This window comes from Eptesicus fuscus, chromosome 16 (genome assembly GCF_027574615.1).
Source record: "Eptesicus fuscus isolate TK198812 chromosome 16, DD_ASM_mEF_20220401, whole genome shotgun sequence".
NCBI lineage: Eukaryota > Metazoa > Chordata > Mammalia > Chiroptera > Vespertilionidae > Eptesicus > Eptesicus fuscus.
This window is the reverse complement of record NC_072488.1, coordinates 12,372,901-12,398,292: the sequence shown is the minus strand read 5'-3', so window position 1 is coordinate 12,398,292 and position 25,392 is coordinate 12,372,901. Positions and strand designations below refer to the sequence as shown.

Genomic DNA, 25,392 nt, shown 5'->3' with positions numbered 1-25,392 from the left:
CTGGCCCCGATCGTGCACCGGTGGAGTCCCTCGGCCTGGCCTGTGCCCTCTCGCAATCCCAGACCCCTCAGGGGGTGTCAGAGAGCCAGTTTTGGCCTGATCCCACAGGCCAGGCCAAGAGACCCCACTGGTGCACAAATTCGTGCACCAGGCCTCTAGTAGTTATATAAAATAGTACAACCACTTTGAAAAACAGTTTAGAAATGACATACTTACAAAGTTAAACATACACTTAGCTTACAACATAGCAATTCCACTCCTAGGTATTTACCCAAGAAAATGAAAACATACCTTCACAAAAAGACATATAAAAATGTAACAGCAGCTTTATTCATAATAGCCAAAAACTGGAAACAACCTCAAACGTCCTTTAATAGAAGAATGAATTAAAAAACTGTGGCCTATTCATACAATGTTATACTAGTCAGCAATAGAAAGTACTAATATAAGGGATAATATGGATGAATCTCAAAAACATCATGCTGAATGAAAGAAGACATACACAAAAACTATCTATTATATAAATAATGAAATTCTAAAACAAGAAAAACTGTCTTATAGTTTCAGAAAGAATAAAAGCTCAGGCAGTGGGAAGATGATGGCAGAGGACTGACTTAAGGAGGGAAGGAAATGTTCTTTATCTTTGGGGAATGAAAATGTTATATATTTTGACTGTGGTGAAATAATTAATATAGGTATTTACAACAGCCAAAATTTATGTAACTGTACATCTAAAATAGGTACATCTATATTAATAAAAGGCCCATGGCCGTAACGCCATCACAACCAAACGAGAATCGGCTCTTGTGGCAGGCAGGGCGGGGCATGAGCTACGAGCAGTGGAGAGTTACAGCAAGCGCCCAGGGCGTGAGCTACTAGCGGCAGAGGGTGGGCCAGCAAGCTATGAGCAGGAGGAGGGTGGGGCGTGAGCTACGAGTGGCAATGGGCAGGGCGGCCAGCTGAGGCAAGCGGAAGCGAACTACCGCGTGCTGGGCCTCTAGTTTTATTAGATGTAAATTATACTTCAATAAAGTTAATATTAAAAAGTGGGCTATAAATATATATCTCAGAATTATTGTGTGATTAAAGGAGATAATGTGTTTAAATAAACCTAACTCTTTATAAAATAAATGCTCAGTAAGTTAGTTTAGCAATTTATCAGCCACATTTAATAAACTATAATCAGCAAAGCCAAATTTATTTATTTTTATATACTTAGCTATAACTAAGCTGACTTTTTAAGTTAATATTCATTGCTATTCTTAAATTTTTTTAAACATTCCATGAATTCAAAAAAAAATTCTGAAATACCAGAACAAAGGAGAAATAATGTCTAATCCACAAAATTAGCACTTCTTACTTGCCTTTCAATGAGCATTTTAGAACATTCACTAAATCAAAGGTGACCTGCCTCCCTAATTAGCCTCTAAAAATACCTTGAATGCTAGATAATAATCTTTAAGTAAATGAATCCTTTGAAAAGATAAAAATAAAGTAAAATTAAGTAAGCTACCAAGGAAATATAATGCCTCTCAGCATGATGCAAAATACTAAATCCACTTACACAGTGTCCAACTTTTTACTCAGCTCAACTGTTACAAGTCATAGTAAAAATGGTTAACTCCTACTCTCCTTGCAGGTGATCTTGGAGACTATGTTTGGCTGCACGAACACACACATATCAGCCAAACCACTTTAGATAGGATCAAAATGAAATTGATTTCAATATTCTGTAAGGCAGAAGTTCTAGAACACTATTTGCAACGTGTCTATTAAAATCTTTGTATATGTTTGACTATTGTTTAATTAAATGGTGCATGCCATTTAAATAGCAGTTCGAGATTGGTTTAATTTCATTGTAATTATTCTCCAAAAAAATACAAACTTACATTCAGTGATGTGTTATCAAAGCCTCAGAAATGAATGGTAATTTTACACTGCTCCTCTGAGAACATAGGAGAGAATGTATTATCCAAATCATAATCTTTTTTTTTTTTTTCTTTTCAGTTTTTCCTCTGGAATAGTCAACTTCAAAATCTTTGGAGATAATTTTTTGGCATGACTTCTTCACTGTCACAAATGGCTTTGAAATAGTCATCATTCCCTCTCAGATGATAAACAATAGTATTGCTTCTATTGTTAAAGATAAAGTGGAAAATGTCTACAGTTTCATTTGGAAGCTCTTTGGAAAGAATTCCTGAGACAGTGCAACAGGAGCCCTCTCAGAGTACCTGCCCAAGCCCATGCTGACCTGTGATAAACTGGCCTCTAGTAACCAGGCTGTTAATACATGACCCAGAACTCTTGGCTAAATGACTGGATCACGGGTGGACACCCAGCTCAAGCTGCCAATCAGGCCCTCTCTCTGAGGAATTTAGATTCCAAGACCATAGGCAACCTCTGGTGGCCTTGAATTGAGTCACCACTTAAGAGGCTAAGGAAGTGATTTCTATTCTATGTGAAGAGAAACAGAAATCTAGGGGAGTCGGGGTGAGGAGAATAAAGTGACAATAGAATATGATGTGGGAGAAAGAAGACACAAAGACACAGATACTGACTGGCTACTGTGGTGTCTACCATCTTTCTGGAGTCCCTGGTTCCAGTGCCTATGAGGAGTGGCTACACTTCCTACCCATGGACACCATGGAATTCACTTAATTTCTTAGAGAGACAAACAAAAAAGCCTCTTTAATTTATGTTTATTCCAATGGGTTTCTTATAACCAAACAGTCCCTGATTAAAGTAAATTGTTAATATGAAAAATCGTTTTTAAAAAAAGATAATTTCAAATTTAAAACCAGTTAGCAAACCATTTGCTTTACCAACCACAGACTTGACTGATATACCAGTAACTTACAGTATTTCAACCATCTCTCTTTATAGTTACATAGTGTTATTTAACCAACTTGTAAAACTGAAAATACTTCAGAGTTCTGTCACTTCCTCATCAAACCTCATCATTGCCAGATCCAAAGAATGAAGATGGTTCATTCTTTCCACTAACACTTACTGAGCCCCTCTAAATGCCAGGCAATACACCAGAGATTGGAAATAAAATATGATCAAAACAGCCTATTCTCTGCCTTATTTAAATAGGGTACACAAAACACAAGCATAATCTCTTCAAAAATTAAGTGCTGTAGATCGTGACTAGGGTGGCTATTTTTTACAAATATGCATTTATATGAAGCTCATTGAACTTCCTCTGTGCATTTTACTACAACTGGTAAATTTTCACTCATTTGAGTGGCACCATCATAACATGTATTTTATTTAAACCAACCATTGGAAGATGTACTTTTCCAATCCTCTTTAAGTACCAGCTGTCTCTTCTACAATAATGAAATTCCAGAATTTCTCTTAAATTCAGGTAGCCTTTGAGAATCTTACACAACGTGGTAACTCTTTCACTGTCCCAACATTGAAGAGTTGTCTCTTCACATTAATAGAGCTGAGTAACATCGTTCCTAATGTACTGCAATCTGCAGGTCCTTTGTGTTTCAATTACTTCATTTTGAATGTGGGTAATTCTTGTAGGGATCAATTCATGAATTCATGGGTAGAAATATACCCTCCCCTTTGTCTTTCATTCTCAATATTCTTAACTGCACAAAATGTCCTTCATTCACAGATAAACATTTATAGAAAACTGTTTTCTAATATATAAAATATTCTAAAATATAAAATTTAGTTGTACTAGTATGCTATTTTCACTGATCTGCTTTGAGAAAGTAGAGTAAAACATATAAAGACAAAATTGACACAGACTCCAAATCTGCAAAGTACTCTATGTCCTTTCTGTTTTCTGTACTGTTAAAGAGCAATGTTCCAGTTACAAATTCCTTGCATAATAAATAACTTCTAAAAACTGAATTTATGTTGGTAAAAGATAATATAACTAGCAGAATGTCACATTCTCTTTAACACTATACTTCAAACAACAAAAATCTGAACACAAAGATTAATTTATGCATGAATTCATTTCATTTCTTCAACAAATACTTAATTGACTATCTTTACTGTGCAAGGGACTGAAGATGTAACTTAATAAACAATACCATCTCAAACTTCATTGAGTTTAAAGTTATGAAATAAAATTACCATAAGCTCCAAATAGTTTGTTTCAGCCTTGGTTAAAATTATAATTTAAGTCACACATCATAACTTTTCAATGGGATTTATTGAAAAACTTTAGATAAAATTGTATACTATGATCAATGCAAGACCCAGCCTCCCATTAAATGATAGTGAAGAAAGAATAAGATAAAAATCCAAAACAGGAGAGTGAAGAGGAAGAAGAAAGAGTAGCAATTGGTAGATGAGACATTTCAACAAATTCCTAGAAGGCAGAATGCAGATAGAAGAGTAGTAGTTGATGAAACAGGGCAGAGAAAGGTCTGGCTGCAGTAACATGAGAAAGAGGCTACTGATGAGCAGGAAGCCATCTGCCCTGGTAAATCCATAAAAACTTGTGGTCATCCGGTGTAAGGAGAGGCAAGAATGAGACATGGAGCTAAGAACGGGGAAATTTATAATTAAAAGCTCCACAGGGAGCCCGACCAGTATAGCTCAGTGGCTGAGCATCAACCTATGGACCAGGAGGTTATGGTTCGATTCCCTGTCAGGGCACATGCCTGGGTTGCAGGCTCATCCCCAGTAGAAAGTGTACAGGAGGCAGCCGATCGATGATTCTCTCTCATCATTGATGTTTCTGTCTCGTTCTCCCTCTCCCTTCTTTTCTGAAATCAATAACAATATATAGTTTTTAAGAAAAGCTCCACAGGAAATATTTACTGTTGAGGTAAAAAATGTCCAAACCTGTAGAAGATTTTTATAAGTTTACTTGAGTGAAACTGACAACATATGCCAGGGAGCAAGATCTCAAATGCTCGCACAGAACAAGAGTTTTGCAGCTTCTTTTATGCATTTGAAATTAAGGTACATAATGAAGACTGAAGAAAGCAAGGAGGGGATAGGATTACACAATAGTTAACAAGATTATGTGTTCTCTTGAAGTTTGACACCCCCTTAGAGGATTTCAAAGGTATGTTCCTAGATGCACAAGCACAATGGACAGGCTGGTTTAAAATATTTCACTATAGAAGTTACAGGCCTAAATGATACTTTAGACCAGATTAATTTAATTGATATTTTTAAAGAATCTCATCCCAAAGCAGCAGAATATATATTCCTTTCAAGTGCACATGAGCCCAGCATTATTTACAAAAGCCAAGATATGGAAGCAACCTAAGTGCCCATCAATGGACGATTGGATAAAGAAGAAGTTATACATATATATCTTGGCCATGAAAAAGAATGGAATCTAATCATTTGTGACAACATGGATGGACCTAGAGGGTATTATGCTAAGTGAAATAAGTCAGAGAAACATAAGTACCATATGATTTTACTTATATGTGAAATCTAAAGAAAATAAATGAACAAACAAAATAGAAACAGTCTCATAGATATATAGAATAGAATGATGGTTGCCAGAAGGCTGGGTGAAAAAGGTGAAGGGATTAAGAAGTACAAATTGGTAGTTACAAAACAGTCATAGGAATATAAAGTACAGTATAAAAAAAAAAAAACCAACAATCTATATATATAAAAGCCTAAGTGACTGTCCAACTGTTTGGCCATCCAACCAGTAGCTATGATGCGCACTGACCACCAGGAGGCAGATGCTCAACACAGAAGCTGCCAAGCTGCGGTGACTTAGCAGCTGCAGCTCTCGGGTGAGGCACCCTGGAACCAGAGAGGAGGGTGCCCAATTCCGGGTTGTGTCACCTGAGAACTGCCTTCTCGCAATCTGGGACCCCTCAGGGGGTGTCAGAGAGCCCGTTTCAGCCTGATCCCTGTATGTCAGGCTAAGGGACCCCACCAGTGCACGAATCTGTGCACTGGGCCCCTAGTGTTGCAATAAATGTCTAACCACTATTCCATACCCCTAAAACTAATATAAAATAATATTGTATGTCAATTGTAATTGAACATTTTAAATATAAATAAAATAACGTTATAGGCCTGGGGCATAATTATCCACCACAACCTGCCCAGTTAGGGATTTATAATCAGATCACCCTATAAGGTTACCCATAGAACCCCATTTTTCATCCACAATACCAACCCTCTCAAAAAATGTCATGGTGGCCAGAAGTATAACTCCAGAAAAAATATGCAAGGAATTTTCTCAAGAAATAGAACAAATTATTTAAGGGAGAGCTACAACAATTAAACTCTAAAATATGACATGTAAGGGTTCCTCATACCAATAGCTAGCCCACCATTAACCCACACACTCAGTGAGCCCAGCCTATACAGAAGTACCAATCAAAGTTTTATTATCTGTCTTAAATATAATTGGACATAAAAAATCACCTTTTATTTTAAGAAAGGCTATAGAATAACAGAGTGGGAAAACAAATGATAAGCAAATAAAAACATAATCCCTGAGGAGTGGGGGAAGGGGTCGGAATTAAGATAATTCAGAAAACTTTAAAAAAAACTTCTATATCTTTTGAAAAAAATTTAATTGATTTTAGAGAAAGGAAGGAAGAGAGGGAGAAGGAGAAAGAGAGAGAGAGAAAGAAACATCAATCGGTTGCCTCCTGCTCATGCCCTGATCAGGCATTAAAACCCTCAACCTGGGTATGTGTCCTGGGTGGGAATCAAATCCATCACCATATGGACAATATTCCAACCAACCCACACTGGCCAAGGCTGAAAACTTTTAAGATACTGTATTCATAAAATAAGAACAAGATGTTGTGAAAGAAACAGAGAGCAAGAGTAAGAAAGAACTCTTAGAAATTAAGACACCTAATTATGACTGTGGCAATAAAAAATTATCAGAAGAGCTCTAGAGGAAAAGTGGAAGGTTGGAGGGAGACAAGAATCCGAGCAAATTATTTGAGACTATGTTCCAGCAAGATAAAGGGGTAACCTGTTTACCAAGATATAATTATACAAAACAGATTTCTCAATACGTAGATTCTATAAAACAAAGTCAAATCCAAGAGAACAACAAAGGTAAATCCCATGTGACAACTGTGCAGGAGCAGGCCTGCAGAGCAATCATTCAAGCAATTTATACACAGAGTCCAGAGACAATTACAGATTTAGAGTAAATCATGTTATCAATCTTGACAATGCAAAGGAAAATAATAGAAAACAAAAGTTGAGAGGTAAAGGGCAGGAGCTATTATCTTCGTCTTACAAAGGGGGGAGCCAAAAACACTGTAGTTAATGCGAAACTAAATAAAAGCATACTACATGTTCATTGTCACTGTAGAGAGACTGTGCTTAAGTAATAACAGTGCTAACTCTGTGCCAGGCACTTACTAAGAACGTTTACAGGCTGTTCATTTAACTGTACAACACAATGATTTAAAGAATCCTTAAAAAAATGTAACCAACACAGGAACCAATAGTGATGATACATTAAAGAGGAGGAAAAGGGAGAGTTAAAGGATGAAGTGAAAACAGGCTGATGCTTCATGTATCGAAGGAGGAAGTCAAAAGATAATAATACCTAAAATTGATAAGTCAAGAAACAGAAGCACAAGCATATTATTTAACTGTATAGATCATCCCCAGAAGAACTGAACCCTAAAACAATTTCTGTAATGTACATTTTTAATAAAACAGTCATCACTGACTTACATTTTAATGTCTCTCCAGCGTATGGTATATGCAGTTTAAATCGGTCACAATTGGGTCCAGGAGTCAGTGACGTGCATCTTTTAAAAAAAGAAAAACAAAGTATTTTTTTTAAACCCCACATATTTAAGATATTTAACAAAGTAAATAAAAAGTGATTTATAAATAAAAGATTAATACAATGGCTTACAGAACAAAATAAAAGCCCATAGTGGTCATGGAAGCCAAGACAGTAAAGACTAGCCCTAAAACAAATAATTCATTATCTCACAATAAAATATATACGCCTTCTAACAACAAATACCAACACTGCTTCAGTTATTTCTCTCAAAGAAATGTATTCTTCTTCTAACATTGGTATAGCGTCCAAAAGAGGTCTGTAGTCTTTGATGCCAAGAATTATAAGAGTAACTTTATGGTCACATTTTAAATACAGACTCTTAGCTTTCACTCAGCACTAAAAAGAGCCCAGGCCCAGCTGGTGTGGCTCAGTGGTTGAGTGTTGAACCAGGAGTTCCTGGTTTGATTCCTGGTCAGGGCACATGCCCAGGTTTCGGGCTCAATCAATCCCCAGTGTGGGGAATGCAGGAGGCAGCCCATCAATGTTTCTCTCTCATCATTAATGTTTCTATCTCTCACTCCCTCTCCCTTTCTCTCTGAAATCAATAAAAATATTTTTTAAAAAGGGGAAACTTAGTGAAAAATGTGAATTATGATTGTTTTCAACAAATGCTACTTTATTAAGTACCTATAATAATGAAAAGTAAAAGCTGATGAAACACTGCCAAAAAGAGTGTTCTACCACACATTTTAATGAAAAGAACATTATTTTCTCAGTAATAAGCATAAGAACTGTATACATGTACCTCAATGACACAAGAGGGAACAAAGCTCTTATAACTTGATTAAATAGGCTCTACAATGTGACACTACTGATTTATTTAGCAAACTCTTTAAATAAATAGTGAAAGGTAAATTTGGATTTGAATCCTCTTTGTCATTACTAGGTCCTAGTTACTGAGATCATTAAAGTCCCACTATAAAGAGAAAAAGTTGGCAATTTCACTGCACTTTATATGGTTATAGTGACAGCTGAGAATTAATCTGGATTAACACAGCTAAAACAAGATATAATATAACCCTTTAAGACATTAGCATTTTAAGACAATGCAAAATTAAGCAAAATAAATGCTTTCTAATTTAATGCTAAACCTATTATTTCACGTATTTTCTGTAAAAAATAATGATTTGAACCATATCTATGCTTCAAGCAATCTAAAAAGAACAAAGTAGATGGGTCCAGGGTTCCTTCCCTGAGTCTACGTCAGCTTCCTTTCCCCAGACTATTAATTTACCATTTGGCATGTTCTCCTACACAGCTTCCTGTTTTCTTGATAATGACGTTTGTGCTTAACAATATTCAACATCAGCTGAGAAGGAAGTCTTCAGCTTTGGCAACCTAAAATAACAGGTGACCGTGAAATAAAATAGGCTCAAAGACCAATAACTGCCTGTTAAATAACTATTAAGTCATAAATTAAAGTGAATTATTGTTAGCTGATGTTCACCACATTTTCATTTTACAGAACTAATTTATTTTCTCTATCATCAATGATTCCACTCGACTAAATCAGTTTTAGAATTATCAGTTTCTACACTGAAACACAGCAGTAAAGAAGCTAGAAAACTGATATGGGCTATCTTAACAGCTATCAAAATAATCTATAAAACAAAATTGCACTAAGGTAGATTATTTACAATGTTCTCTAGCAGAATGGAACTATCTACTTGATGACATATGATGTTCCTAATTCACCAAGTATATCCTCTATATTTCTAGAGCCTGAAATCTATTTCTAGGCCGTACTAGAAAATGATGGATTCAATTCTTCGCATAAGATTTCAAAATGCCATTACCAAAATAAGTGACTCAGCCCAGAATGCTTTTAAAATTATGAAAATAAACTATTTTTTAAATGTGTTTGCCAGTTCATGTGGCATCCAGTGTAATTCCCAGTTTCTATGCTATTTCTCCACTTATGGATGATAGATTTCCAATCTACTTCAGAGTAGGGAGTATTTTTAAATGTTAGTAAGTACTCCTATAACAGAATTGAGGTTTAGATTAAGTGTTGTTTCAGTAGGAATAATGGGCTCAAATACTATTTTTAACAGTTAACTAGGAGAGGGAAAATCTTTTAATTTTTTTAGATGCTTAGGTCATTCGTGTTTAAGCTTTCTTCTCTAATATGTGCATTTAATTTACTGTTAACAGAAGAGAAAATTAATAGAAAATTGCAAGATAAAATTCACATCCATTCATGATTTTTAAAACTCTTTGCAAATGAGGATAAAAAAGAAACTTTTTTAATATGATAAAGGCCACCTACAACAACATCATACTTAATAACAAAATGTTAAATTTTCCCCTTTGAGATAAAAATGAGACAAGGATACTGTGGACCCTGACAAAGAAGATACCTACTAAGAAGGGCTCCTGGTGGTTAACTGGGCTCAAATGTTCAAAAACAGAGCCCAGCAGCCATTTCTATACAGGGGCCTCTCTTGCAAACTGCACTTCACAGAGAAGCCTGCACTTAACTGTCTGCCTGCACTGTGTCTCTGCCATCTGAGCCAGCCCTTATAAAGGAGTTTCTGGAATTCTATTTCAACCAATAGGACTAAAGCTTTCCCCATCCAATCAGAGCTGTGAAGCTATATCCCACCCCACCCCCCATCAACAGCTTAACCAACCAGAGCAGCTCCATTATGACCAATCAAGAAAGTACCCCTTGGATGAATCAAACCAGGAGGATTTGGAGTCCTCATCTGCATGAGGACAGACCAGCCAGGGACAAGGGGGTGAGCAGCTCTGTCTATATAACCCTGTAGGTCTAGAAGCACACTTTCCCTTTCCAGTGGGGAGCAGAGCTGTCTAGCCAGAGAGGGGCCTACTCCCAGGGCTGCCCCACTACCATGCTGTATCACAATTGAGCTGTTTTACACTTAAGAAAGTTTCCTTCTTCACTTCACCCCAAATTGGATTCATATTGGTGTCGAATTGGTGCCAACAACCATCGGTTGACAATACCTACCTGTTCTTATCACTTTTATTCAACACTGTACTGGAGGTCTTAGCAAATAGAGTAGCATGGGAAAATAAGGATGTAAATACTGAAAAGGAAGAAATAAAACTATATTTTTTGCAGATAATATGACTGCATGTAGAAGTTTTTAAATCTTCATATGCATTACTGGAAATAATATGTTTAGCAAAGTTGCTAGACAAAGAACATACTCAAAAATCCACAGTACACTGCATAAATCTATATACCATCAACAATCACCTGAAAGATTAAAAACTTTTACAAAGATGCCATTGAAAAAAACATCAAATGATCAAATCTAAAGAAATAAATGTCACACAAAAAAGTGTAAGGTATCTATTTAGGAAGCAATTTTTAAGAAGAAAATAAAGAAAAATAAATAAACGAACACAGACATATGTTCATAGATTAAATTAATCTGGGACCTAAAAGGCAGATTCATAAAATGTTAATAACAGCAGCATACTTTGAAATAGCCCCAAACTGAGCAATTAAAATGTAATTTCAAACTAGATCCCCAAATGCCCATCAGCTATAGGATAGGGGAATAAATGAGGATACAACCATAAAATGAAATATATAGCAATGGAATAAATAAATTACACCTACAATCAACAATAGAGATTAATCCCATAAACATATTGATGAATGAAAGAATAAATACTGTATGAGTCCATTTGTTTAAAGTTCAAAACCAAAAAAAAGCTATAGTGCTTATGTACTGATAAAAATTTATAGAGCAGCAGGAAAGCGATGACTGTAAGTCAGAACAGTGGCTTATCTATGGGGAAAGAAGGGAGCAGTGACTGGAAGAAGACACATAGGGGGCTTTGGGGGCATTGCCAACGTTTGATTTCTTGATCTAGGTAGTGATAAAACAGATGTTCAGGTTTTGGTATTAAGATGCAAGAATATGATTTCCACTACCTGTGTTTCAACAAGCCCTCCAGGTGACTCTGGTTCACACTCAAGTTTGAGAGCCACTGCTTTAAATATGTACTATGTCTGGGCTTAGTAATAAGCACAGTAATTAATGCCAGTGGATCAACATAGCCACCTGTATATGCAAGTTCACATTTTCCTTTCTATGAGGGGTTGATGATGGTTCTCTCAATTATTCAGTTACCTTCAGCATACTGTGATATGCTACATGAATGTAAGAAATCTACTGCCTAGTTTTAACTATACTAAAGGACTTAAGAAATGAATAAGTGGCTTAAACTGATTCTTGCAAAGAATCTGTGGCTAGAAAATGATACCAACAAGTACAGGCAAATCTTAAGATGGGTGGAATTGAAAACTAGTCTTATGGCATAGCGCATGCAGCCACTGTTGCATTTCTTCCATTAGTATTTATATATTTTTAAAGATTTCTTTTTCAGGTATGACAGGTGAAAATATCATATTATAAGTAACATTACTAGTATGGTGTTGCTTTTTTCATCTTACATCATTCTTCTTAACTTATATTTTACACTTTAAATAAATATATTTTATAATTAAATAAATATAATATGCATGTATTGGGGGTTCATTAGCAAATTATTTGAGGTGCATAATCAAAACAGTTGAGATTGCTGCTATGAGTTAAAGAAAGGAGCCCATTCTCAGGAAACTGTAATCAAAAAAGAAAAATCAAACTTATGAAAGTCAAACAAGGCACAATTTAAATAACACTTCAAGACAACCATAGATACAAGTCTCAAAGCAATTAACATAATTAATTGACAAATTAGTGGTTAAAGAAAATAAGCACAATAGAATCTGAGAGAGCAGAGAAACCACTTTTATCCAGGGTAATCAAGGAAGGGTCACTGAATAGGACTGGCCTCTAATAATGAGTTGGATCTGAACAGGCTAGGAGGAAGAAAACTATTTACCCGCAATTGTCCTTAGATAAGGATAAATCCAAGGCGACAAAGATATTCTGCTAGACTGAAAGCTCTATAATAAAATAGAGTTAATTACATTTAGAATCCCTCAGTGCCCAGCAGCATACCTGCTGGCCCACAGGAAGCACCTGATAACTAGTGCATAAATAGCACAGGTGAGCAAGTGGAACTGGAGAGGACAAGCACACTCCAAGGTCATGTCAAAGTCAAAGCAAATTACATAAATGCCCTGCACTGACTCCTGTTCCAACTGTGGGAATGCTAGTAATTCTTACATTAATAAATACTATAAGAAATCCCCAGGGCCCTAGCCAGTTTTGCTCAGTAAATAGAGCATTGGCCTGTGGACTGAAGGATATCAGGTTCGATTCCGGTCAAGGGCACATGCCCAGGTTACAGGCTCGATCTCCAGTAGGGGAGGTGTAGGAGACAGCCAATCAATGATTCTCTCTCATCATGGAAGTTTCTCTCCCTCCCCCCTCTCCCTTCCTCTCTGAAATCAATAAAAATGTATTTTTTTAAAAAAGAAATCCCCAGGGACAAGGCCAACTTACACACTATTTCTATTCATTTAATGTACAACATCCTAATATATAAAAAGGCAAGGGCCATCACGATCAAAACAATCGAATGGACAACCGAACACAGGCTGCGTGGGGCAACAAAGCTGGCAGGGGGGTTAGTGAGGGACGACCAAATGACTGAACAGCAGGCTGCGTGGGGCAACCAGGCCACCAGGGGAGTTAGTGAGGAACAACCAAACAACCGAACAGCAGGCTGCGTGGGGCGACCAGGCCGGCAGGGGGGGCAGTTGGGGGCGACCAGGCCAGCAGGGAAGCAGTTGGGGGGTGACAAGGCCAGCAGGAGGGGCAGTTGGGGGCGACCAGGCCGGTGGGGGGGGGGCGGTAGCAGTTAGGGGCAACCAGGCCAGCAGAGGGGGGCAGTTGAGGGCGACCAGGCGGGCAGGTGGGGCAGTAAGGGGAGACAAGGCCAGTGGGGGTGGGGCAGTTGGGGGTGACCAGGCTGGCGAGGGGGGCAGTAAGGGGCAACCAGGCCAGGGGGGGAAATTAGGGGTCACCAGGCCGGCAGAAGGGGGCAGTTGGGGGCAACCAGGCTGGCAGGGGGAGCAGTTAGGGGTGATCAGGCCTTCAGGCAGAGGTGGTTAGGAGTGATCAGGCTGACAGTGGGGGGCAGTTAGGGTAATCAGTCAGGCAGGCAGATGAGCAGTTAGGAGCCAGCGGTCCCGGATTGTGAGAGGGATGTCCCGGATTGGAGAGGGTGCAGGCTGGGCTGAGCCCCCCCCCCCATGCACGATTTCATGCACTGGGCCTCTAGTCATTTATAGAAGTAATTTTACACTAAACACTTAACTTGCTCAATAAAAATATTCTTGTAACCTTTTTAGGCCACCATTTTCATTCCTTGACGTGAAACATGTACTAAATGGATGTACTCCTTAGCCTCTGCATTCTGGGACTTTATATTTCATACTAGAGGCCCAGTGCATGAAAATTCATGCACTGGAGGTGGGTCCCCCAGCCTGGCCTGACTCCTCTCACAGTCTGGGAGCCCTCAGGGGCGGGAGGCAACCCAGCGATCAGGGGAAGGTGACGCTCCATCACACCTCTGCTGCTGCCCTAGTTACCTGAGCCTCAGGTGGCCCTGGGCGGCTGGGCAGCCACCATCCGAGGCTTGCCTGCGCCTCGGGCCAGCCCTGAGCAGCTGGGCAGCCACCATCCAAGGCTTGCCTATGCCTCGGGCCAGCCCTGGGCGGCTGGGGGGCTGAGAGGACTGGGGGACTCCGGAGGCAGGCATGCGGGGTGGGCCCGGCCTTGCCAAGCGCTTGCCGCCCCATTGGGGCTGAGGTGACTGGGTGCCACCATCTTGTGGCTGCAGATGCCGCCATCTTTGAGGGTGGGGCAGTCAATTAGCATACTCCCTCCTTATTGACTGTGGGTGTCGCCATCTTTGCGACGGCATGAGGGTCAATTAGCATATTCTCTCTTTATTAGATAGGATCATTTGGATACAGTTGACCCCTGAACAACACAGGTTTAAACTATGTGGATTTTTTTCAATCAATACTGTAAATGTATTTTCTCTTCCTTATGATTTTCTTAATAACATTTTCTTTTCTCTAGCTTACTTTAGTGAATGAATATAGTATATAATACATGTAACATACAAAATATGTGTTAATCAACTGTTTATGGTACCAGTAAGGCTTCCAGGCAACAGTAGGCTGTTAGTAGTTAAGTTCTGAGGGAGTCAAAAGTTATATGTGGATTTTTTACTATGCGGGGGGATGGGGGATTTGGTGACCCTAATCCCTGCGTTGTTCAAGGGCCAACTGTACTATATATCTAAACCCCAATCTTAAATTCCTGTTCCTTACAGGGAAGGAATGGAGAGCATATATCTTGGCATATAACTCAGATTCTCAAGGGAATGAACTAGCAGAGTTTTGATCTCTTTTTCTTTTGGCTTTCATGATATGTGCTTTATTTATGTTGGTATCTCCACAGTGCCTCACACTTAATAGGTGCTCAATATATGCTTTCCTTTAAAAAATAATTAAATTAAATTAATTTGAGTAAACATGAATAGTACAAAGGGAGGGTACAAAAAAGAATTGGATTGAGACCTAACAAAAAGATTTCTTAACACGCCAATGGTTTGCAACATAAAGCTCTGTCCAATATAACCTCAGGGAATGTAACTTCCAGAAAACTGAAGAGAACAGTACTCTACTCCACACTGGTCAAAACCATTCCTTGAACACTTCATTCATTCTAGGTCTAACACTTTAAGAAGTACAGAGACTAACTGGATCCCACTCAGAAGAAACCAACAACGATGGTGAAAGATCACAAATCACATGGTATAAGCAAAAGCTACATGCAGCCTGCAGAAGAGAAAAATAAAAGGCATAATAGCTATTTTCATTTACTTGAAAAATGCTGTCTCATGGAGGACTAATTAAGCTTGTCCTATATAATACCAAGAAGTGAATAAAAAAATGGTTTCAGGTTAGCACAGGAAAGCACTTTCTAACAGTATTAGCTGCCCAATGAGCAGCCTTGTGCCTCAGGGTGTTTCCCTGTGACATGAGAAACCTAGGCACAGATTGGGTAGTCACTTGGCAGGGAAGTATAAGGAGGGGCTCATATATCACATGGTGGCCATCAAAATTCCCATCGTGAAATTCTGTAATTCTAGCCTAGATTAACACGGTATTACACAATAATAGAATGTCTAAAGCCAACACCAGTTCTTCATTAAGTTTTTAAAAAGAAATAAATTCTACCATGAACTACATAAAACAAATTTGAAATGGCAAATGATCATATTTTAACAAAAACAATGTGATAAAAATTGACTTAATATGCCTAGCACAGTCATTAAAAATCTTCACCAGCCCTAGCTGGTTTGGTTCAGTGGATAGAGCATTGGCCTGCAGACTGAAGGGTCCCAGGTTTGATTCCAGTCAAGGGCACAGGCCCGGTTTATGGGTTCGATCCCCAGTAGGGGGCATGCAGGAGGGAGCCGATCAATGATTTGCTCACATCATTGATGTTTCTATCTCTCTTCCTCTCTCCCTTCCACTCTGAAATGACTAAAAATATATTTTAAAAATTAAAAAATAATAAAATAATTTAAAATATTCACTGATTACAGTTATATTTTCTAAGTGATAATTAGCCATATATAACTTTAAGCAAATAGCAAAAAAATTTTGATCTTTAAAATGCGCAGGAATAGGGGAAGATGGCAGCGTAGGTAAATGACTGTACTCACTGCCTCCCACAACCACATCAAAATTACAACTAAAATATAGAACCACCATCATCCTGGATCACGGGAAAGCTGGCTGAATGGAAGTCCTACAACTAGAGAAGTAAAGAAGAAAGCACACTGAGACTGGTAGGAGGTGCAGAGGCACGTCGGTGCCGCTTTTTTAATCAAGAGGGAGATACTCTCTGTGGAGGCTGCCCAGAGGAGCAAGAGTTCCCAGACCCAAACCAGACCCACAGCCCAGGGTCCCAGAGCTGGAAAAAGAAGTCCCTATGGGCAGTAAGAACTATGGGCTGTAAAAACCAGTGCGGATTGGGACTCAGTAACACACAGGCTGCTGGAGACCCAGCTGTTCCTCTTAAAAGGCCCAGCACCCCAAACTGAACTTACAAGGTCCTGCTTCCTCTGAGCTCCAGCACCAGGGTGGGGCTCCGGGGAACACAGACAGATAAGAGGAGGAAATGGATTATCTGGCATCAGGGCAGGAACTCAGAGGCAGCTTTCTCCCAGAAGAAGGTGCTCGCAGGGATCATTGTTCCTATGCTGGGACCTCCCCAGTCGCAGGGCTGACTGGCAGCCATTTCTGTTTGCTCTACCCTGGTGATTCCCTAAGACCCCGCCTCACCCAATTTACAACCCCACTCAAGCTGTGTGCAGCAGCTTTTTCTCAGGCTGTAATCTCTCAAACAAGCTGCAGTTGGGTCAGGGAGATCCAAACCTATCAATAAAAGGCCCAAGACCTGGCACCAGCACCAGCCTGCCTTGCTCCATAGCTGGGCATCATCTGGGCACTTCCAAACCTGATACAAAGAGAAAAAATCTGCAGATCTCTCTGTAGCTCCTGCTGGGTGGCCCTAGGCAGTGGCTGACTTTGCACCTCCTTGGAGACCCAAGAGCCAGTGTACCCAGTGGTTAGTATCAGACAATTCCAGATTACAACTCTACACATCCATAAGAGACACACTCAAGGGGAAGACTCAGTGAGCACCAAAGCTCCACTGAAGCAAGTCCTGCTCCATAGGGGTGTCTCCTGCACAGCAGATTTCCCACTGTAGTCGCAACTGGTCCTCACAGCCAATTGGCCTGCAGGTCAATTCTTCCCAGTGACACCAACAGCAATCAAGTCTCAACTACAACAAGACTGTGTTCACAGCCCACAAAGGGGTTGCACCTAGAGCTCCCAGCTCAGATGACTGGGGAGGCTGAGCCACTGGGTCCTATAGAACACCTACTACACAAAGCCACTCTATCAACTCAAGGAGACATAGCATAGAAACAAACACAGGGAAGCAGCCAAAATGTGTAGACAAAGAAACATGTCACAAATGAAAGAAATGGAAGAAAGCAAACTACTGGATATAGAGTTCAAAACCATGGTTATAAGGTTACTCAAGAACCTTCTAAAAAAAATAGAAAAGGACCAGTCAGAAATTAAGCATACATTGACTGAAATAAAGAACAATATACAGGGATTCAACAGTAGAGTAGAGGATTCTGAGAATCAAATCAACGATTTGAAATATGAGGAAGCAAAGAAACACCCAATCAGAAGAGCAAAAAGAAAAAAGAATCCAAAAATATGAAGATAGTGTAAGGAGCTTCTGGGACAACTTCAAGCGTAACAACATTCGCATTATGGGAGTGCCAGAAGAAGAGAAAGAACAAGATATTGAAAACCTATTTGAAGAAATAATGACTGAAAACTTCCCCCACCTGGTAAAAGAAATAGACTTACAAGTCCAGGAAGTCCAAACAAGTGGAACCCAAAGAGGATCACACCAAGACACATCATAATTAAAATGCCAAGGGCTACAGAGAGAATCTTAAAAGCAGCAAGAGAAAAGCAGTTATCTACAAGCAAATCCCCATACAACTGTCAGCTGATCTCTCAAAAGAAACCATGCAGGCCAGAAGGGAGTGGCAAGAAATATTCAAAGTGATGAATGGCAAGGGGCTACAGCCAAGATTATTCTACCCAGCAAAGTTATCATTTAGAATTGAAGGTCAGATAAAGAGCTTCACAGACCAAAAAAAGCTAAAGGAGTTCATCACCACCAAACTAGTATTATATGAAATGTTGAAGGGTATTCTTTAAGAAGAGGACGAAGAAGAAGAAAAAGATAAAAAATATTAACAAAATGGCAACAAATGCATACCTATCAACCATTGAATCTAAAAATCAAGATAAACGAATGAGAAATCTAATGAATAGAATAAACTGGTGAATAAAATAGAATCAGAGGCATAGAAATGGAACAGACTTATGATTCTCAGAGGGAAGGGGGTGTAAGGACGGGAAGAGATTAAACAAAGATTTTATATGCATACTAGAGGCCCGGTGCACAAAATTCATGCACTGGAGAGGCAAACCTCAGCCTGGCCTGCACCCTCTTGCAGTCCAGGACCCCTTGGGGGATGTCCGCCTGCTGGCTTAGGCCTTCTCCTGCATTGAACATCTGCCCCCTGGTGGTCAGTGTGCATCGTAGCAACCAGTCATTCTGGTCATTCTGCCATAACTGTCGCTTAGGCTTTTATTATATAGATATGCATTATCTATGGACACAGACAATAGGGTGGTGAAGGCCTGGGGTAGGGCGTTAACCGGGTGGAGGGGAGCAACATGGGGGGAAAAAGAAGGACATCTGTAATAATTTCAACAGTAAAGATTAAAAAACTAAAAATAAAATCTGCATGAATAAAAGAAAAGTGTTCACAAAATGAGACTGTATTGTAAACATTTCTCCTTACTCAAAAGCCATGTGTACTAAGTACAGCATAGGAAACAGAGTCAATAATATTGTAATAAGTGTATATGATATCAGTGGGTATTAGACTTATGGGGGGGATCTCCTCATAAGTTATAGAAATGTCTATTATGCTATACACCTGAAACTAATGTAATATTGAATGTCAACTATAATTGAAATAAAAATATAAATAAGTAAAAGTCATGCTTCCTTGATATATATACAGAAAACATAAACAAAGTAATAATGCTCTCTGATCCAACTAACTGAAAATTTTTGTAATTTCAAGAGAAGTCTCATTCTTATAACCATCTATCATATTTGTTTTACTATATTTATTATAGAAGAAAAAAACAGTATTTTGGATTATCCAAAGTGTAGTTAGGAATTACTTATTACTAATGTACTACTGTCTAAACTCTGAGATAGAATTCTAAAAAGGTCAACTCCTCTAGACTGTTAGACTGAAGAAACCCTTCTAGAACAGTACAACTCAAAGTGGGGTCCAGGGACCAGTGCTGGACTATAAACTGTTACTAACCACAATGAGATAAGCACAGAAATTGAGAGTACAAATTTAGAAACTTTTATAGCAATTTGTAAAAGTAGCTTTAAGTCTTATGAATCCAATACTTAAAGCTCAGCTTTGTATTTCATGTATTTTTAATTTCATTTTTCTAGTAATTCATTTTTATTGTATTTTACAAAAATATCACTTGGTGACAGATTGGAAATTTTTTTAATTATTTTTAGAGAGACAGAGTTAGGCAGAGACAGAGAAACATCAATTTGTTGTTCCACTTATTTATGCATTCATTGGTTGATTCTTGTATGTGCCCTAACAGGGGATCAAACCTACAACCTTGGCATATTGGGACCACGCTGTAACCTACGGAGCAGCCCAGCCAGGGGCTAAAAATTTTTTTTTTTTTAATTCTCACCCAAGGATATGTTTTCACAGATTTTGAGAGAAGAGGAGGGGGAGAGAGACAGAGAGAGGCTGGGGAGAGAGAGACAGAGAGAGAGCGAGAGAGATCAATGTGAGAGGAAAACATTGATCAGTCACCTCCCGTACACTCCTGACCGTACACTCCTGACCGGGGATCAAACCTGCAACCCCCATATGTGCCCTAACGGGGAATTGAACCGACAACCTTTTGGAGCAAGGGATGACACTCGAACCAACTGAGCCACCCAGCCTGGGCTTAAAATTTTTTTAAACATTTAAGTAACTTTGGTCTTTCACCAGAGTTTTAGAACACTTCTCTAAAGAACCTTTAAATGCTGAATGTCCTTGAATAGGAAGATAAACTGTTTTACTTTGCTGTCCTCCAATCTCCCTGTTCACCTTGGTTTCCCACTGTGATAACAAACACTATTAATTTATTCCTTTCCAAGTGTTCTTTTGATATCTCTGCTAAGTTGACAATAATATCAATATAGTTCACTGCTTAACATTTATCATCAGCTTTATCTGTCTGGTTGCTCATAATTTATAACACTACTTCGTTTGCATGCAGATGCAGCTCCAACAAACTCTTGAATTCATTCCTTATAAGAAGATATTAGTTAATTTGATGATCCAGTTTGCCAGGGTCACCCAATCTTCCACATGACTGCTGCCATAATCCATGGCAGTAAATCATATAATTTTTTAGACAGTCTAAAGATAGTACAGTTCAGTTTTAAATCCCAGGTCCCCATGCCTAAAGCAAGGGCCTGCAGAATCCTGAACTCATGCTTAAAGACCTGTTATCTCTGCAATTTTGCCCATCTCCCTGGATTCTCAATTCTCCATTTGAACTATTTTGGTTCCCAGAATCTTTTTCTGACTTACATATTCTTTTATTCCTTATGTAAATATGTACAAAGATGAATTTAATAAATATATAACATGAGCTTTTTCCATATATTTTCTTCTAAGAGCGTTATAATTTTAGCTCTTGCGGTGCGGTCTTTGATTCATTTTAAATTTTGTGTACAGTGTATGATAAGGGTCCAATTTCATGTGGATATCCAGTTTTCCCCAACACTCTGTGGAAAAGACAGTCTTTTCTCCATTAAATGATTTTGGCAGCCTTAGCCATATATCTGAGGGTTTATTTCTGTGCTCTCTATTCTCTTCACAATTAGTCTTTATGTCTTTCTCTATGCTAGCACCATGTTCTTTTTTTTAAAATATTTGATACGTTTTTAATGATTTCAGAGAGAGGAAGGAAGAGGGAGAGAGAGATAGAAACATCAATGATGAGAGAGAACCATCAATTGGCTCCTCCTGGGGATCGAGCCTGCAACCCAGGCATGTGCCCTGACCACAAACTGAACCGTGACCTCCTGGTTCACGGGTTGATGCTCAACCATTGAACAACACTGGCCGGGCAGTACCATGCTCTTTTGATTACCATAGCTTTATAGTAAGTTTTGAAATCAGGAAGTGCAAGGCTTCCAACATTGTTCTTTTTTTTCTTAAGATTTTTTTGGCTATTCAGGGTCTCTTGAGCTTCCATACGAATTTTAGTATGGCTTTTTTTATTTCTAAAAAAAAAATCATTGAGATTTTTATAGGGATGGCATGGAATCTATCAATTGCTTCGTTTAGCATTGATATCTTAATATTAAGTCTTCAGTGAACGCAGGATGTCTTCCCATTACCTATGCCTTCTTTAATTACTTTCAGCAATATTTTGTGATTTTTGAGTGTCTAAGTCTTTTGTATTCTTGATTAAGTTTATTCCGAAGCAGTTTATTCTTTCTGGTTTTTATCGAAGCTCAATCACTGAGCCACGCCAGTTGGGCATGAAGTAATGGGTCTTTTTTGTTTGTTTGTTTTTGTTTTATTTGTTAATCCTCACCTGAAAACATTTTTCCATTGATTTTTAGAGAGTGGAAGGGAGGGGGAGAGACAGAGAGAAATATCGATGTAAGAGAGACACATTAATTGGTTGCCTCCCGCACATGCCCCACACGCCAGGGATCAAGCCTGCAACCAAGTTATGTGCCCTTGACCAGAATTGATTCCTGGATCCTTCAGTCCACAGGCCAACGCTCTATCCACTGACCCAAACCAGCTAGGGCTGAAATGATGTTTTTTAAATGAAAAGAGTCTTAGGAGTCCATAGATGAAAAAAACAATTGTTCTAAGGGCATCATACCTACTTAACAGTGGAACATCAAAATGTTCTCCAAAACTCCCACTTGATTCAAGATTTCTTATCAATAAGTTAGCAAGAGCAAAGGTTGAGATAAAAACCTTTTCAGAAAACAAAAAGGATATATTTTTCAAAAAGTCAAGAGAAACAAGGTTAATGGGAAAAACTACTTTCATAACAAGCCATTAAAAAGATAACCAAATTACTCAGGAAATGTGGCCCTGAAAAGGAAGATTACAAAAGTATTTCTCAAGAACATGGCACCAAAAAACAAGATTAGTCAAGTAACATGGATGCTAAAAAGGAGGCTGGTCTACATGGATATAAGGCATACATGGGCATTTTAACAGTGATGGTATAGGAATAATTAATTTGGAATAAATGTATGTGTCTATTAACATGTACTAAAAGAGCCTCGCTTATCTTCTAATTATAACGAACTTGGCAAACGTTTTGTTCTAATAAAACAAAACATTTTATTCTAGTAAAACAAAACAAAAAAATACTACCTTAAAATTGCACAGAATAGAGGGGACAAACAAAAAAATACCACCTTAAAATTGCACAGAATAGAGGGGATAAAAGTAGGAATGGGTTCTTGTTTCCTTGAACAATGTAAAGCAGAGCTAGGAATAGACTAGATGAATCTCCTATCCCCTTTCCTTTACACATTAGACTGGCTACTACTTCCCTTCACCTCTTCCCTAACCTCCATACCAAATGAAGCCACTCTGAAATGAAGTCACTGCAAGATATGAAAAGCCCAAAGTTCACAACTACCTAAAACTCCAGACCCAGATTTATTCTAGCATTTACCATCCCAGATTCTATGGAAAGAATGTGGAATCCTAGCAAAACTTCCCAAAGTCAGTGATTTTAGAGTTGACTGGGACAAGGCCAATATTACCACTTGGACTTTTTCCCCAAAAAATACTAAGTACAAAATATAAAATAACCGACAGCACTTTGAAATGTTTAAAGATTGCTGAACTATTTAATCAACTGTCTTCCACTATTACAATTAAAAGAAGGCTGAACAGGCAGCTACCCAGGTTAAAGATCTAAGAGTAGAAAAGAGTATGAGCTGAGGCATAAGGACTAGGGAAACTTTGTTTCTTCTGGTTAAAAAAAGCCCCAAGAAATAATTCCTGAAGGACAACCTGGACTCAGTAATAGCACTCGAAATATCAACACCACGCACGTGTTCACTGGGTTTCTAGATGCTCTGGCTCCTAGATAAGCACTCCAAATCCTAGCAAAAATTCTGCCCTGTAACATCCACAACCCCACACACGGACTGCCCACACTAAGCCTCCAACCTCCAACCTCCAACAGAATTCCTACTCTAGTCTGCGCACCATCTTTTTTTTTTTTTTAAATTTTTTTTTTTAATCCTCACTGAGGATCAAGCCCACAATCCAGGCATGTGCCGTCTGGTTATCGAACCTGCAACCCTTCAGTGAATGGGATGACACTCCACCAACTGAGGCACTCCGGCCAGACTGCACACCATCTTAAGGGGCCTTGGCAGGCAGGCTTCTTCAACCCTCAGTCAAAAACTATTGCATGCAAGCTGTCGCAAATGGTAGGAGTTCCTTCCTTTTTACAGCAGCATAGTCTTCCATTGTGTAGATGTACCACAGTTTTTTAATCCACTCATCTGCTGATGGGCACTTAATCAATAAAGAAAAAAAAAACTATTAGCATGTCTTTCCTTAAGATAACCAATGTTCTATCTTTAATAACTATTGAAAACTGCTAGGTGTATCTGATTTTAAAAAGTTGGCATCTCCAAGCCCATTTATCCTTCAACCTAATCAATCTTCATTAACATAAAAAAAGCTTTGCAAATCAATAAGAAAAAGACCCCACCAGAAAAATGGACAAATGTCATGAACTGGTAATTTTTACATGCACATACATGTGCACTCCAATAACTAAGCAAAATAAAAGAGCAATTAAATATAATTTCTGGCCCAGCCAGCATGGCTCAGTGATTGAGCACTGACCTATGAACCAAAAGGTCACGGTTCGATTCCCGGTCAGGGCACATGCCTGGGTTGTGGGCTTGATCCCCAATGGGGGGCAGCCGATCAATTATTCTCTCTCATCATTGATGGTTCTATCTCTCCCTCTCCCTTTCCCTCTGAAATCAATAAAAATATTTTTTTAAAAAAAAATATATATATACACACACACACATATATATATAATTTCTGAAAGGTTAACATGGTGGTATGCAGGCAGGCTAAACAGCCATGTCAGGCAGTGGATAAAGAAAAATTGAATTTATTTAAGGAAAGGGACTGGGGGATGGGATATCCAAAGGGAAAGGCTGCACAGCACTGAGCCAAGGGGATACTGGGTGGATGATGGCAGCAAAACTATTCTTAGGGCAGCAAAACCAGGAAGGGCATAGAAGAAGCAACAGCAGAGCCTAGGCTGGGCTGCTTTGGCTCACTGGGAAGTCAGAGAAAAGGGGACCTTAGAGACAGGTTCAGGGAGTTATCCCAGGACAAGCTGCCGCTGCCCACTGCTCCCTTGGTTGCAAATCTCATGGGGTCCCTTAGAGGGGGATACTGCCTGTGAGAAAGGAAAGGGGGTAGGAGATGGCAGAGGCATGCTCCTTGAAGGGAGAGCACCCACTGGGTCCCTTGTTCTGAGCTTATTTCTCTCTCTCACAGGTGGAAATCTCAGGGGAGGTTTCAGGGGAGGGTCTCAATAGAATATTCATCAGCTTTCTAGGTGTGCTCTTTCAGGATCGTGGTCTCCGCTGATAGGTCGGTGCCAGGGCAGGGGGTCACTAGTCAATGTAGCTGGTCCTCAGGCAGCCATTGTGCCACTTGTCTGGTTTTGCTGCTTTTTCTGGGCCTGGAGCCGAAATACAACTGAGGCCTAGATGTTATCTTTAGGAAGGAAAAGGTCAGGGGATATAAACCGCCTGACCAGCGATATGAAAGATCAGGGGTCCAAACCGCATGACCAGCGACATGCTAGGGGAGGATAGGTTACCCTGGGGGCAACGTTCTTGTTTTCCCAG

The 25,392-nt window shown here is 39.1% G+C and overlaps 1 protein-coding gene across 2 annotated transcripts in view; it reads right to left on the bottom strand.

Moving 5' to 3' along the window:
- Positions 1–25,392, bottom strand: part of BABAM2 (BRISC and BRCA1 A complex member 2) — a 356,468-nt gene that overhangs the window by 320,492 nt on the left and 10,584 nt on the right. For both annotated transcript variants that reach the window (XM_054727885.1, XM_008162284.3), the window contains exon 3: positions 7,666–7,742. In XM_054727885.1, coding sequence (XP_054583860.1) covers positions 7,666–7,742 — 77 coding nt within the window. The remainder of the gene's footprint in view (positions 1–7,665; positions 7,743–25,392) is intronic.